Source organism: Blastomyces gilchristii (genome assembly GCF_000003855.2).
Source record: "Blastomyces gilchristii SLH14081 genomic scaffold supercont1.22, whole genome shotgun sequence".
NCBI lineage: Eukaryota > Fungi > Ascomycota > Eurotiomycetes > Onygenales > Ajellomycetaceae > Blastomyces > Blastomyces gilchristii.
This window is the reverse complement of record NW_003101660.1, coordinates 83,173-97,782: the sequence shown is the minus strand read 5'-3', so window position 1 is coordinate 97,782 and position 14,610 is coordinate 83,173. Positions and strand designations below refer to the sequence as shown.

At 48.7% G+C, this 14,610-nt stretch overlaps 5 protein-coding genes across 5 annotated transcripts; 3 read left to right on the top strand and 2 right to left on the bottom strand.

The window, feature by feature from the left end:
- Positions 1–65: 65 nt before the first annotated feature.
- BDBG_17698 (uncharacterized protein) lies at positions 66–1,474 on the bottom strand. Its single transcript, XM_031725355.1, has one exon. It carries the CDS (start codon positions 912–914, stop codon positions 606–608), a length of 309 nt encoding a protein of 102 aa, XP_031580521.1. The 5' UTR covers positions 915–1,474; the 3' UTR covers positions 66–605.
- On the top strand, positions 1,322–6,476 carry BDBG_08045 (uncharacterized protein). Its single transcript, XM_031723374.1, has 3 exons — positions 1,322–1,485; positions 1,555–5,371; positions 5,444–6,476. Exon 2 carries the CDS (start codon positions 1,816–1,818, stop codon positions 5,011–5,013), a length of 3,198 nt encoding a protein of 1,065 aa, XP_031580520.1. The 5' UTR covers positions 1,322–1,485; positions 1,555–1,815; the 3' UTR covers positions 5,014–5,371; positions 5,444–6,476.
- A 141-nt stretch (positions 6,477–6,617) lies between these two features.
- Positions 6,618–7,521, top strand: BDBG_08044 (mold-specific protein; the record flags this gene model as incomplete). The annotated part of the gene is made up of 3 exons (XM_002621375.1): positions 6,618–6,710; positions 6,801–6,981; positions 7,082–7,521. 3 exons carry the CDS (start codon positions 6,618–6,620, stop codon positions 7,519–7,521), a joined length of 714 nt encoding a protein of 237 aa, XP_002621421.1.
- Positions 7,522–8,559: 1,038 nt separating this feature from the next.
- On the top strand, positions 8,560–12,058 carry BDBG_08043 (DNA ligase 1; the record flags this gene model as incomplete). The annotated part of the gene is made up of 5 exons (XM_031723373.1): positions 8,560–8,921; positions 9,128–10,483; positions 10,565–11,099; positions 11,185–11,415; positions 11,496–12,058. The coding sequence occupies 5 exons, from the start codon at positions 8,560–8,562 to the stop codon at positions 12,054–12,056; spliced, it is 3,045 nt and encodes a 1,014-aa protein (XP_031580519.1). The 3' UTR covers positions 12,057–12,058.
- On the bottom strand, positions 10,989–14,185 carry BDBG_08042 (mRNA guanylyltransferase). The gene has a single exon (XM_002621373.2). The coding sequence runs from the start codon at positions 13,884–13,886 to the stop codon at positions 12,582–12,584; it is 1,305 nt and encodes a 434-aa protein (XP_002621419.1). The 5' UTR covers positions 13,887–14,185; the 3' UTR covers positions 10,989–12,581.
- Between the last annotated feature and the right edge of the window lie 425 nt (positions 14,186–14,610).

The window sequence follows — 14,610 nt, the reverse complement described above, 5'->3', positions numbered from 1 at the left end:
GCACACAGTCAGAAGCTACCTCAACTTCGTCCATTTTTCCTCCTGAACTAAGTTTTGATTAGCCATTAATATAAGAACGTAATGTTTACGCCTTTAGATCGAATTCTAGTATAGTGTACGCTGCTCATTCATAGTGTGTAGGAAAAATACTGCAGTGTTCATTAATAATTTCTACATGCACTCTGTAGTTAACTAGTTTATGATATATAGGGCAGTCTTTAGAATAACTAGAGGTTTACTTTCTTATAAGCAACTAGCACTCTCTCTAGAACTTGAAACAAAATTGAATAACCTGATAACAGATTTCCCCTTATGAAATTTAGGATGTAAGCTCATTTTATTGCGTAACCATCTGGTGTCAAGCTCTGAAGCTCATTGATATAGACCAGATATGGCTTGTAATCACCCAGTGGCTAGCCATTCTCATTGGTATTATTGTTTTTGAACAAAGAAGGCCATGTGGGGAATAAACATTACATCGATGTATTATGATGCTGCATGCCAACGATGAATCTCATCAAGTCAACCTTGTTGGCTCAGTCAGAATCCCCCGGGCCTTGAGTGTGTGATATGAACAACAAAAACAGGGTATGTCTGTGTGGCATTCATAGAGCGACCTCGTCCTTCTCTTTTGTGAATTGCATCCAGGGCTGCTGACTGCAGAACATCTTGTACTCGCTGAACCATCTCATCGCTCCCTGTCTCCACCTGTGTGAGACTTCCGCTTGTAGAATCCTTCCACAGCTTGCAGGCTTGCGTCTCAACATCATCGAGAAAGCTGGTGGTGGTCTCGCCATCCCCAATATGAAGTGTGACCACACCAATCTGCCTGCGGGCTTTCTCTGTGGCCCCACGGTGACGGAATGTGGTGGTGGAAGGTGGGGTTGTGAGGCCAAAGCGTTCAACGGTACCATCCTCAGAAAGGATGAAGCACACGAATTGTGGCACCAAAGTTGCCAACGACGAGGAGTGCAGAAGGACCGCTAGAGGGAGTGATCATGTTCATAAGACGGGTGAGCATGATTATATGGGTTGAATGTCGTTTGTTAAACGAGAAGGTGTTGACTTTTGGCTAGCCTTAAGATCGTGTATTTAGAAGAAGTAAGATGCCAGGTACCCACCCGCTCGGATTGTCTGAGCTGGGAGGATAGAAGTTGGTTGGTCCAACTTGACGATGGAGAAAGAAAAGTTAGTGCTGGCTAGCAGCCTAGCAACCAGGTCGCATCAGATGTGGCCCATGTGGGTTGGGTTGGGGGTGGTTGGTTATCTTGAAGCAAGCTACTCTACTCCGCAAGCTACTCGGTAGTGGGAGCGGAAATATAATGGATGAGCGGAGGTCACGTGGGTAACAAAAGAGCCCTCATCGTCCTCCATCATCCTACAGCAGATCGGGATCTAGAGGGTGTGGGAAGGCTTGTAACAAGAGTTACAGCTGAATGTGATCTTCAACAGTGACTCTAGCTATGTGCAAATGGCTGGGGACATGTAAGTTACTGGTTACCTAGCACGCGCATCTAGTTAGTCGTCAACCTCCGCTAACTAAGTTAACGTTAGCGAACCTCAAGGCGCCAACACATCTGGCCTGACCTGACAGAATGCAGTTGAATCCTTCCGCCCTAGTTTCACTAAGGACAGACGGCGAAATGAGGGGTTTTGGGGGGCTTCTTGCAACCATATGTTCGCCCTGCTAACGAGGCGAACAGGATATCTTCTTCTTCCTAAGAGATAGTTACACCTCCAAGTCTTGAGGAAGGGTTTACCGTGCATTATTTTCGCATCCAAATTGCCGTTGTATGCGACCCGTTCAGCCTAGCCATGGATCCTATCGGCGCAGTGAGCCTCGCAGCCACCGTGGTGCAGCTGCTTGACTTTGGAATCAGGTTGGTTTCCAAAGCACACGACATATACACCTCTGCTGAAGGAGCTGAGGTGCACAATATCGAATTGGATGCTATCGCCCAGAACTTAATGTCCTTAAATAGGCGGCTACAAAACCGATCTCGCAAAGTCTGCGCCTATGCCGTTTCCGAGGACGAGAAAGCTTTGGAGAGTTTGACCGTGCACTGTAACCAGATCGGCGAGGAGTTGATCGAGGCCCTACAAGCTGCAAAAGTGGAGGGCACTCATAAACATTGGAAAAGTGTTAGACAGGCATTGAAAAGCACTCTAGGTCGAGATAATATTCAGGAACTATATAATCGACTCAAACAATACCGTGAACAGATCGTCGTGGTTCTGCTTGTGATCACCAACGCCAAACAGACCACTCTCGACGAAAATGTGGACGCAGTCAGGCACGACATTATCGAGTCTGAGTCGAGAATTCTTGACGAAGCTCGGCAGACTCGTTTCCAGATCCTGAATGCCATCCGACACGCGAAATACAACCCCACCAGAGAAGAAGATATCTCGAAAGTCTCGCAATTACTATCCGAAATGGTCTCCCGTGGTTCGGAGAAGAAGATTAAGGAAGAAATCCTCGAAAGCCTGCATTACCCAAACATGCAAGACAGACGCGAATGGATTTCCGCTGCACATAAAAAGACATTCAATTGGACCCTGGAGGATAAAGCAGGCGAGCACATTCGCAGGGATAATCTGAAGCATTGGCTTTGCAATGGTGACGGTATATACTGGTTGAGTGGAAAAGCCGGGTCCGGGAAGTCTACCTTGATGAAATACATTGACCAGGACCGGCGGACTTTGCAGTATTTAGAGCAGTGGGCATCACCCCTCAAAATTGTGTTTGCGAGCTTTTACTTCTGGAACCCGGGGACCTCAATGCAAAAGTCACAGCTGGGTTTGCTACAGAGCTTACTCCACAAAATTCTGTCGCAGAGGCCTAATCTCATCCCGAAAGTCCTCCCAGATCAAGCACAGCTCTACAGGACCTACGGAACGACGAACTTCTCCTGGACGATTTCGCAGCTTATGAATGCATTCAAGTTACTTCTAGACACCAAGTTTGATACTAAGTTTTGTTTCCTCATCGACGGACTTGATGAATATGATGGCGACCACCAGGGCCTAGTCGATATGCTTGTAGATATGAGTCAAGGTGACAACATTAAAATACTCGCCGCAAGCCGTCCGTGGCTGCTTTTTCAGGATGCGTTCCATGATTGTCCAAAACTTACCCTGCAGGATTTAACGCACGACGATATCAAGGCGTTTGCCCACGATTCTCTATACAACCACCCGAGGTTTTCACGGGCGCTATCTATGGAACCAGAACGCGCACCCAAGCTGGTGACTGAGATTGTTAACAAGGCCTCTGGCGTTTTTCTGTGGGTCTACCTCGTGGTCAAGTCGCTAATGGATGGGCTCACCAACGCAGACCGAATGCATGATCTCCAGAGAAGACTTGATCAGATCCCGGCTGACCTCGAGCAATTCTTCTTCCATATTCTGACAGGCTTAGACACGTTCTACCTCGAGCAGGCTTCGCAATTATTTCGCCTAGCACTCGAGGCCCCGAAACCTCTGGCAGTTTTGACGTTCTCTTACCTCGATGAGACTGACCCCGACTTTGCACTGAAAAGAGAGATAAAACCTATGTCAAGAGAGGAAGAGATTATTCGCTGTGAAGAAATTGAGCGGAGACTCAATAGTAGGTGCAAGGGCTTGTTAGAGTCCCGCAGTCGAAAGAGCTGTGATTCATACTCCAATATGGACGGAGTGGTGGATGAAATAGTCTCTTACGAGGTTGATTTCCTTCATCGAACGGTCCGCGATTTCTTACACACTCCAACAGTAGAGGTGCAGCTTGTCGCAGTGGACACTCCAGAATTTGATGCCAACATGACATTGGCTAGAGCGTACGTAGCTCGGATCAAAGGCCTCCGGCACTCGGCACATTCGGAGGGCAACTTCCAGGCCTTATGGGCGCTTGTATTTGACATGCTCTACCACATCCGCCTCGTGGGGAAGGATATCTCGCGGGAAGCACAAGTTAGCCTCCTAGATGAGTTGGATAGAGCCGCTGCTCATTTTCGAGAGGCCGCAATCGTGAAGAGACGTTGCGATCGAACCGCGCATTGGGTAAATACAGGCTACCGGTTCGGCTTCGAGCCGGCGTGGAATAACGATTTTACTACCCTATGTGTTCAATATGGGCTAATCCCATACATTGAACAAAAGTTATCCTCAGGGGCTTCGCTTCGCCGAGCTGGTAAGCCATTCCTGGCCTTCGCTCTGACCGCCACCACAAGCCCCGTTAGTGTCGTCATTCTGAAGCAGCTGGAAGGTGTTCACTATCAGGAACCCAGGGTGAAAATGGTTGAATTTCTGCTTGATCGAGGCGCCACTCCAAACGACGTGGATGAGGGCGAGACTGTCTGGGTTCGCTGCATCGTGTCTATCTACCTACTCACGATCAAGGCTAAGGGCAAGTTTTCCGAACAGGCAAAATCCTGGTTCGAGATTACAAGGTTACTGCTGCTTCGAGGTGCGGATCCTGAGGCAATATGCCCGGTCAATATCCAAGGAAGGAATTCGGAGATAAATTCTACTAGATTACGTAGCGGGAAATGCACGGCTATGGAGCTCATCTCCATTGTGTTTGGCGGAGATTCCAGATTCGACATGTCCGAACTCGAGGATGTGATTGAGCAGCCGCAAAGGGCGCCACCGCTGCCACCTGCCCGATACTTGAGCGACTCGTATCTCCAAATACCTGGAACACACAATCACAACGGCACGAACGTTTCACGATCGCACTCTGCAGTGTCATCCACTTCGCATATAAGTTGGGACTCAGGAAACACTCAATATAATAATACACCAGGATCCTATCTCAACGCCGGGTCCTTAGCACCACAATACATATCCTACAGGGGTAGTCAGGAAGTCGGACCAGGCGGTGGAACACCGATTGTTGGGGCGCCGCCGTATATCATGATACCAGCGCCTAATAATGACTCTATTCCGGCCGCCCCAAAGAAAAAGAGACACTCACGACTATCAAGCTTATTCTCAAAAATAAAGCCAAAAGAAAAGACTCCGCCAGCCTAGTTCACCTACGCCTGTTTCTGCAATTTACCACTATCAGGGGACCTGAGACAGCATACCTATTCTTCCTTTTAAAAACATCGTCTAGGATTTTATGATGGCTTACAGGTACCTAAGTATGTATGGATCTTTATGCGGTTAGCCCTTGCAAGCCCAGAGGCTCTTATACATCCAGGCCGATCAGTTATGCCTTTACATTCCTCTCCTCCTCCCCCCTCTCCCCCCATACCTGGGATCGAAAACACTTTCCTGCTTGGATTGTTTCTACACCGGCAACTCCTAGATGGCCTCAGAAGCATATGTGGATTAAACTAGTTGGGTGCGGCCCTTACACATCCAGGAGCTGGTGCGACTTGTATTGGTAATGCTTTTTATAATTTCCCAAGTATTCTTTTTGAGCTAAATGGTTGCTAATTTGGAGTACTTCTACTAGGTCCCTGAAGGAAAATGGGGTACCTTGATGCTCACAAAATTGAATATGTTCCCCTCACGGCGTATATTATTACCGCTACTTAATTTCAGATTGAGTTGAAGGGGGCATCTCCGTTAGGATGTCCAGCGTTTCAGCCAACTCCAATCTCTATCTCTCTATCTCTCTCCCTCTCTCTCTTTTTTTTTGTTTTTTTTTTCTTTTTTTTCTTTTTTTTCTTTTTTTTCTTTCTTTTTTTGGCTAGGTTCTGAGTGCTGGTACTGTTGGAAATTGATAGCTGTTAGCTGGATGGAATTACAGACAACGCCCTCTTGCCATACCCTCCTATATAAGACAATGTCTTTTCGTTTTTACTTTTTATCTTACGATTGAGAGGGTTGGCTCTCCTGGTTCTCCCAACATATCTAATTGCACAACATACTGAGCTTCTCTTCACGCTATATAATCCGTCATATGAGCGGTGATAGCACTTTCAATACACTCCTAATAACGCTTCTATACTAGCTGGCGCTGACTCAGTTGTCCGTATCTCAGTCCATAATACCCTTCAGCTCTCGTCTATCTCATGCCAGAGTTACATATATGGACCTAGGCCACCCCCCTTTTTCCTTTACCACCGTTTCTCTCTTCCTTATTTGAAGAGGGCATATTATTCCCTTTCCATTTTCTACCAGGGACAGCCAGGCAGTCCTGATACCCGTATACTAAATACATAGATAGTACCACTAGAGAGCTCATGTTGCCCACTCCCTACCTATACACAATCTTCCCTATAGCGAGCTCCTCGCATTCCGCCTCCTCCCCCTTCCCAACAGACATGACGTGTCTCCGCGTCCCAAGCGGTCCCAAGCGGGCTAGCGTGGGCATTCACTCTCTTCCCCTCTCTCCGCCCTCTCGCCCTATTTAATCTCTACGTCTCGCCCTCTTCTTCTTCCTCCTCTTCCTCCTCTTCCTCTTCCTCCTCTTCCTCTCCTCTTCAGCCTACCGTTCATCATCATCTCCAGGTTCAAGTAATCGATCCTTTTCGTCATTCGTTAACATCGCACCACTCATCTTTTCGGAATTTTAATCTCAGCTGTTCGCAAGGCACAATCAGCGGCAACCTTCATCCTCTCTGCTTCCTGCAAGACGCGTCACGTCCACTCTATTCTGCACGCGGATCCTGACAGCAGGCAATATGAAGTCCCTCCTCGCCGTATGTGGCCTCGTTCTGGCCGTCACAGTCTCATGTCAGGACTTTAGTCCGGTCTTTAACCTTCCTGAATGCCCTGTAAGTGTCCAGTCGTCATATTGCACTGTTTTCGTCTCCCATGAGGGCCTTACAACAGACAGCTTGTTGACATGACTGACTGCTGTTCAGAGATCTTGCATTCTGGAGACCTCCGGAAGAGCCAATGAATTTGGATGTTCCCCTGGCGATGTTGCCTGCCTTTGCAAGAACGAGGAGTACCAGCGTGCACTCATGGACTGCGCTAAAAAGTGCAAGCCTGAAGATGTCGATGCCATGACAAAAGCTGGTCGTGAGGTCTGTGACAGTGCAGGTACGTGTCAATCGACCGCCCCTTTTTTACTTTTTACTCCCTATTATATTTTTAGCCTCTTTGATCTCACGAACGATCGTTAACGTTCTTGGTATACCAGGAGTCCCTGTTCCTCCCGCGACTGGAGCAGATATCACCATTCCCTTTCCCACGGCGGAAGTGCCGTCTTTTCCGCTTCCCGAAGTCCCTTCACTCACCACACCCCCTTTTCCTGAACTTCCCTCGGTGACCATGCCCCCTCTTCCCGAACTTCCCTCGCTCACTGTCCCCCCTTTTCCTGAAATACCAAGCGTTCCACCGATTCCGTCCATTCCAAACCTACCTCCCAATGTCGAGGGCGAAGGCACCGTGATTTCGAATACGAACTCCATGTCCATTCTCCCGGTCGAATCGAGCGGCATCACCTATCTAGATCCGATTTTGACGCCTTCAGCAGCAGCTTCTAGCGGGAGCGCCGAACCTTGGCCTGGAGCTGCAAATTCGCTCTCACCAATGCATAATGGTGCTATATACATCGGCCTCCTTGCGCTGGTTCTTTAAATATCTCACCAGCTGGACGGGTCATCTCGATGTATCTGCATTTCAGAGAAGCCGCCTCACGGTCATTTCCTAGCCATGTTATTGATTTCACTTTTCATGTTGCATCTCCTTTTATTGTCGTCATCTAATTTGCCATGAACTGCTGTTTCCCCGCTCCTTCGTTAATATCTTCACTGGCGGAGAATATGAAATAATGGGCATCCAGATATATGACGTGACGCTCTATGCTATTTAACCGTGCATCGTCACCCTGTTGACCACAGAGGGTCTTGCAAAATTCCCCATACATATTTTACCAAACCCACACAGATGTCCTACTCACTTAGGTACAAACACTATAGCGCAACCACCAATATACATTACCATACCATGCGCAGCCGTGAAGTCCCTCGAGCTTTCAGAGAGCGGAATCGTAGCTTTCAAGTACAGTACATTCTCCACGTTTTGAAGACTTGATTAACAATTTTGAAATTCATGGCGTTACACCTGTTTTTGGGCGTAGTTATCTTGATTCTCCGCCAGATCTAGTTTTCCCGGGATCAAATCCACGGACCGGTGAGCAATCTCAATACGTCTAGGTCGATTTCAGGAGGGGCAAATCGCGACATCACGTGATCTATTCCGGCCCAACGCGTCTCGGCACGTCACGCACCGCAGCTACCTGCTGGTTGCCTGAAAAGCCTCTGCCTCGCATCAACAACACCGACAACATCAAGATCCCGGCATGAACCAGCAGATAAATACACCTTGAATTCCCGCCTTCTCCCTCTCTTCACTCCTTTCGTTAATAATTGTCCACCTTCCCTTCAACGTGTGCTCTAGATTGCATGCACCTAACGTCCTCAGATCTTGCACAATTTCGAAAACCTCACGGCAGCTCCAATGGCCTAAATAAAAGACTAGATAGCAAAAATATTTCCCAGGTGAAATAACATTATATATAGCCATTGATCCTCCTCACCCACGACGCCGGAGGAGTTACGAGGAAAGTCAAAAAAATAAAAAATAAAAATAAAAAATAAAAAAACAGATCCATTTATGCACCACCCTCCCCTCCTCTTCCCGCGCTGCAGAATCAACCCGACTCATTTCAAGGCTACACCACATAATTTTATTCCACGGAGCCAACTCCCAATCTGGCGCCGCCCCATCGCGAGCACGCCGCGCTACGAGGGAAGAAATAGACCGTTCTCCATCCTCAATTGCACAGCGGCAGCCGGTATCTCTCGTTCCCGGATTGGGAAGCGCGGATTTTGTGCCTCTTCTGTTCTTACTTCGGTAATCGTCCTGCGAAATAAGAGCTTGACGACTAGACGTGGTGGAGCGGAGATGGCGCAGAAAGGAGGTGGTGCGAGACAGGCTACTTTGGGGTATGTTCGCGATCCGCAGTTAAGTATTGGGTGCGTTTGGGGATGTGTCTTTGTGTGAAGGGGTGGGGTTGGTGTGTTTGTTTTAACCTATGTTGTGTTGTTGAAGGGTTCCCCCCTTGCGAATAGATCTTAAGGGCAATATTGTTTTCTTTTTATGGATAAGGGGTTTGTTTTTGGCATATTTGCTTTTAGGTGCATCGAGCATTTGCTAATCTTTATATCCCCCCTTTTTGCAGGAAGTTCTTCGGTGCCAATGCTGGGTCTGCATCGCTCCCGAAAAAACAGTCCACTCTGACGTTTTCGAGGCCAGGCAGCAGAAGGAAGCAAGAAGATGGAGCTGCAACAAAGACAAACGAAGCAGAGGTACTAGAGAATAACGATAAGGATGTGAATATGGATGATGTTGCGACTGGCAAGGAACCAAAGGTCGAGAGTAGTAAGCGCAGTGAGACTCCTGCTGTCGAAAAGGAGGCATCAGACGAGGATAGCGCAGGTGAAAACTCGCGCAGCGGTAGTGACTCTCCAGAATCACAAAAGCTAAAACGGGAGAAGAGTCCCGTGGAGGAGAGTGAAGAATTCGATGTTCAACCAGTCACGAAGAGGCGGAAGCGTGCTTCGCCCGAGAAGAAGCGTGTATCTTCAAACGCAAAAGCTGCTGGCAAGAAAGCTGCGGCTTCTCCGACACAAAAAGTGCGGACAAGATCTCCGAAGAAGGTCAAAGAAGAAGTTACGTTTGAAGACAAGGAATCCTCATCCGCTGAACAGGAAGATGACATTTCTGAAAATGGTGATGAACTAGCCGAAGAAAAGCCGAAGATTGCTCAGAAAAAGAGAGAAATGGTCCAACATGCATTGAAGGACTCTGGGAAGGATCCTTACCCTGATTGGAAACCTGGAGCGCCCGTGCCATACGCGGCGCTCTGCACGACTTTCTCCCTCATTGAGATGACTACTAAGCGACTAATTATATTATCTCACTGCTCTCTTTTCCTCCGCCAAGTTCTTCGTCTTACACCAAATGACCTCCTCCCAACCGTTCAGCTGATGCTCAACAAGTTAGCCGCCGACTACGCCGGCATCGAACTTGGAATTGGCGAATCATTCATCATGAAAGCCATTGGCGAATCCACCGGCCGCAGCCTGGCAGTTATCAAGGCTGACCAGCATGAAATCGGCGACCTTGGCCTCGTGGCCGCGAAGAGTCGCTCAAATCAGCCAACCATGTTCAAGCCGAAACCACTGACGGTTAGGGGTGTGCACGAGGGCCTCCTTGCCATTGCTAAGACACAGGGTCACGGATCTCAGGAGAAAAAGATTTCCGCTATCAAAAAGCTCTTGTCGTCTGCTGATGCTGCTTTGGCAGGAAAGGGGCCGAAAGGGATTGATATCACACACAACAAGGGCGGGCCAAGCGAAGCTAAGTTCATCATTCGTTTTCTCGAGGGTAAACTGCGTCTTGGGCTTGCGGAAAAGACCGTACTCGTGGCGCTGGCACATGCGATGGTGGCGCATGAGGTTGAGGTACAGGGCAAAAAGGCGCCCAGCACTGAAGAGCTGGCCAAGGGTGAAGCTATTCTTAAGTCCGTGTATAGGTAGGAATCTCCCCCTTGCCCATCCCCAAGTCAAGTTTTATGTTAACATATTCCGCCCCTTCTTTTTTGCCCGTTATCTAGTGAACTTCCTTCGTACGAAGTCATTATCCCCGCTATGCTCGAGCATGGAATCTTCAATCTGAAGGACAAGTGCAAGTTGCAACCCGGAGTTCCCCTGAAACCTATGTTGGCCAAGCCTACAAAGTCCATCACAGAAGTTCTTGACCGCTTCGAAGGCAAAAATTTCACATGCGAGTACAAGTACGATGGTGAGCGGGCGCAAATACACTACGTCGCCCGTGAAGAAATACACAAATATGCTTCGACGGCGTCAACCTTACAAAAAGACGGGGAAGGCGTCTGTGCCATCTTCTCGCGGAATTCGGAGGACTTGTCAAAGAAGTATCCGGATATCCTTGGTAAGTTGGAGAGCTGGGTAAAGAAAGGTACAACTAGTTTCGTGCTGGACTGCGAGACCGTTGCGTGGGATATGGTCAACAAGAAAGTTTTGCCATTCCAGCAGCTCATGACGAGGAAGCGGAAGGATGTTAAGGCAGAGGATGTCAAGGTTAAAGTCTGTGTTTTTGCGTTTGATTTGCTATTTTTGAATGGACAGGTGAGTGCTATGTACACTATATATTTCTTTTCTTACTACTCCCTAAAATCATTGAAATTCCGTGAATGCTGATCCATCTTTGTAGGCGACTGTGAAAATGACCTTACGAGAACGAAGGGCTCTTTTGCACGAGGCTTTCACGCCAATTGAAGGCGAATTTGTTTTCGCCCAACACGGAGACACTAATGACCTCGATGAGATCCAGACCTTGCTTGACGAGAGTGTAAAAGCGTCATGTGAGGGTCTGATGGTGAAAATGCTCGACACCGAAGAAAGCGGTTATGAACCCAGCAAACGCAGTCGAAACTGGCTTAAGGTATGGTAAATATAGATATGGCCCCTAGCTCAAACCAACTACAGACACCACAGATTTCTTACCAATTTAAAATCCTATAGGTTAAAAAAGATTACCTCGCCGGCATCGGCGACTCTCTTGACCTCGTCGTCCTAGGCGCCTACTACGGCCGGGGTAAACGTACATCCGTCTACGGCGCTTTCCTCCTAGCCGCCTACAACCCCAACACGCAAAACTTCGAAACAGTCTGCAACATCGGCACAGGCTTCTCCGAAGCGCTCCTCGAAGAGCTCCACAAAGCCCTTTCCCCGCTTGTCATCGACCGTCCCAAACCATTCTACGACCACTCTTCCGTCCCCAAGGACCAGCCGGACGTCTGGTTCGAACCCAAGTATGTCTGGGAGGTGAAGGCGGCAGATCTGACGCTTAGTCCGCGCTACAAGGCTGCGGCGGATGAGGTTATGGGTATTGCTAGCGCTGGCAGTAACGGGACGGTTAAGGGTATTTCGTTGCGGTTTCCTAGGTATATTAAGGCTCGGGATGATAAGAAACCTGAGGAATCGACGACGACGAGGCAGGTGGCAGAGATGTATCGGAGGCAAGAGAGTGTGAGTAAGGACACGGCAGGGAAGGGAGGTGTGGACGATGATTTTGAGTATTGAGTCAGTGGGATTTGCCAGATTCAGGTTTGCGCCACTTTGTATATTTTTTGTTGTTGGTTGAACGATACCTTGAATCTTCATGTTTTGTCATGAACGTGTATGTTGTTATCCTAGGATTTCATCGATGTCACTTATTTATATAACTATGTTGCGATGAAAATGGAAGATGGATCCAGAAATATGGAATACCGAACATAGCGGTCCGTTGGACACGGTCGACTAGCAGGAAGATCTCGTCTCCGGGAATAGAAGAATGAAAGATAGAAAAATAACAAAGGAAAACACAAGCGACAAGACATGTCTAGTAGCAGCAGTGAACAGCATGACAATATCCGTATGAGGAGACCAAACACAACACCAGTGCCCGCAGCCCGAAAACCAAAAAGAGAAAGCAGTCAAAACATAGAATAATAGAGCGTACATTTACATTTCATTCCAATTCGTCACGCGTCCTTTCCCAGGCTCTCCTTGTCCAACCCAACCTCATCTCTCGCCAGGTTCCATCCCCAATCAGGCCCCCCAAACTCACTCACCCTCAAATTTCCTCTTCGCTCCCGTTCCAATCCCATTCATTCCGGACCCCGCCGAACCCCCTCCGTTCGGCACCACACCCCTCCTCCTCCTCTCCTCCTCCACAGCCTTATGCCTCGCCATGTCCGCCTCAGCCTGCCTCCGCTTCCAGGCCACCTTAATCGCCGGCGCCGCGCGGATCAAATCTTCCTCATCGACCCGATCCTCGATACTCTCGATCACACTCTCGACCGTCGAGATGTGATTCGCATCCGCCTTATCCTCGCGTAGCCGCATGAAGCGCCAGCGGTGCTGCTCGTCCTTGTAGCACTCGACGATGGAATCGTCCAGCGGCTTCTGCATCGCCTTGAGCGCTTCCCATTCCTCCTCGGTGACGTGCATGGTGGCGTAGGGGATGTAGTCGTTTGCCCGTCGCACGACGAAGAGGTGGCAGATGGGGATGGCGTCGTAGTCCGGGTAGGGTTCTGCGGTACCACCACCGTCGCCGCCGTCGCCGCCGTCAGCCTCGTCCGGCTCGACGAGGGGAAATTGCAGACGCATGCGGAAATCGACAGAGTTCTCTGCCGGCGGCTTCCATTTGAGGGTGTTCTCATCCGTGCCGATTTTGTAGGGCGTGCTGCGGCAGGTGAAGATGAGGCCGTCGTTTCCGTGGATTTTCTTCACCTTGGGTATTATTTCGCGGAACATCATTTCGAGGCCGTAGCTAAATTGGGTTGATTTGTCCTCCACGGCGAACGCGCGGTGTTGCTTCTCCGACGGGTATTTCTTGTACATGGCGTTGTAGGGCTTGAGAACTTTCTCTTTGAAATAGGCTAGCCGTTTATCGAGCGTGCGGTGCATTAGACTCGTCCCGTCCAGCACGAGACAGTCGAAAACGTAGAACTTCAGCTGTGACGAGCCATCTTCGTAGGTATCGATAACCAGTTCCCCATCGATGATCGTATCTACATGGAAACTCTGAAAGGTATCATCGTCCGGGAGCGGGAAATGTAGACCGGGCACGTATCTATAGTCATTCTTGCGGTCGATGAGGTAGTGGATTTCCGGCGTGTCTGAGTCTGGGTCCCCGCGGGCAAAGTAGAGAAGACACCGGATCCCATCGGTCTTCTCGACCACATAGTAGTCTGCCTTTTGTAGTTCGACGAGGTGTCGCGCGGCAAAGCTTACGGGCTGTGCGCCGGGGAACCCTAGCGATGCGCGGCCTAGAAGATGTGCAACTTCTCTGCGGAATTGGTCTGCCAGTTGTGGCTCGGCTTTTATGCCGACTTTGTCCAGGTCGGGGACGTTGAGGTTGTTCATGCCGCTTGTTTCCCGTGAGTGTGACGGGCGGAGAGATGGAGGGAGGAGGGTTGGGGTGCCTTTGAAAGGCTGCGCTGGGAGGGGTCAAGCAGGAATGAAGCGTATGGGCGGGGGTTAGGAAAGTCGCGATAGGGAATGATGAAGGGACATACGGTCGGTAAAGAGAGGGATAATTGCGCGGTAAGTAATGTTACAAATAACGGGTAGATAGCTTCTGTCGCGGAAAAGCAGCTAGTTGTTTGAGTGTTGGAGGGTTGATGTCGGGGATGAAGAAGTCGGTGCCTGAGGCTATGAATCGTGGGTAGTGGCTAAATATGCCCATCGTTTTAAATACTTTAAAATCAATTAATATTTCCTTAAGTAATTAGAGACATGGTGTGATGCATCAAGCCAACAATAAATTAAGAATTACTAGAAATTTCCCAAATATCATAATGGTAGAAAAGTAATGTAATTAATTAGGGACACAGATATATCCAACCGAGAGAAACCAATATACATTATCCCGGAAAGAAGCAAAAGAGTATCGCTTAATATATACAAAGGCTGGGGTATCATCTCTCATATCGCCGGAAATCCCATTCCATCCCATCGCCAGAAACGCCTTTAATGACCCACCTACACCAGTCATATCATGCCTAGGCATTCCCAGAGAAAACGTTGTCGTAATTACAAAGAGAAGAGAAACAGTAATGAAACATCATTAAAAACATGTACAGCATTC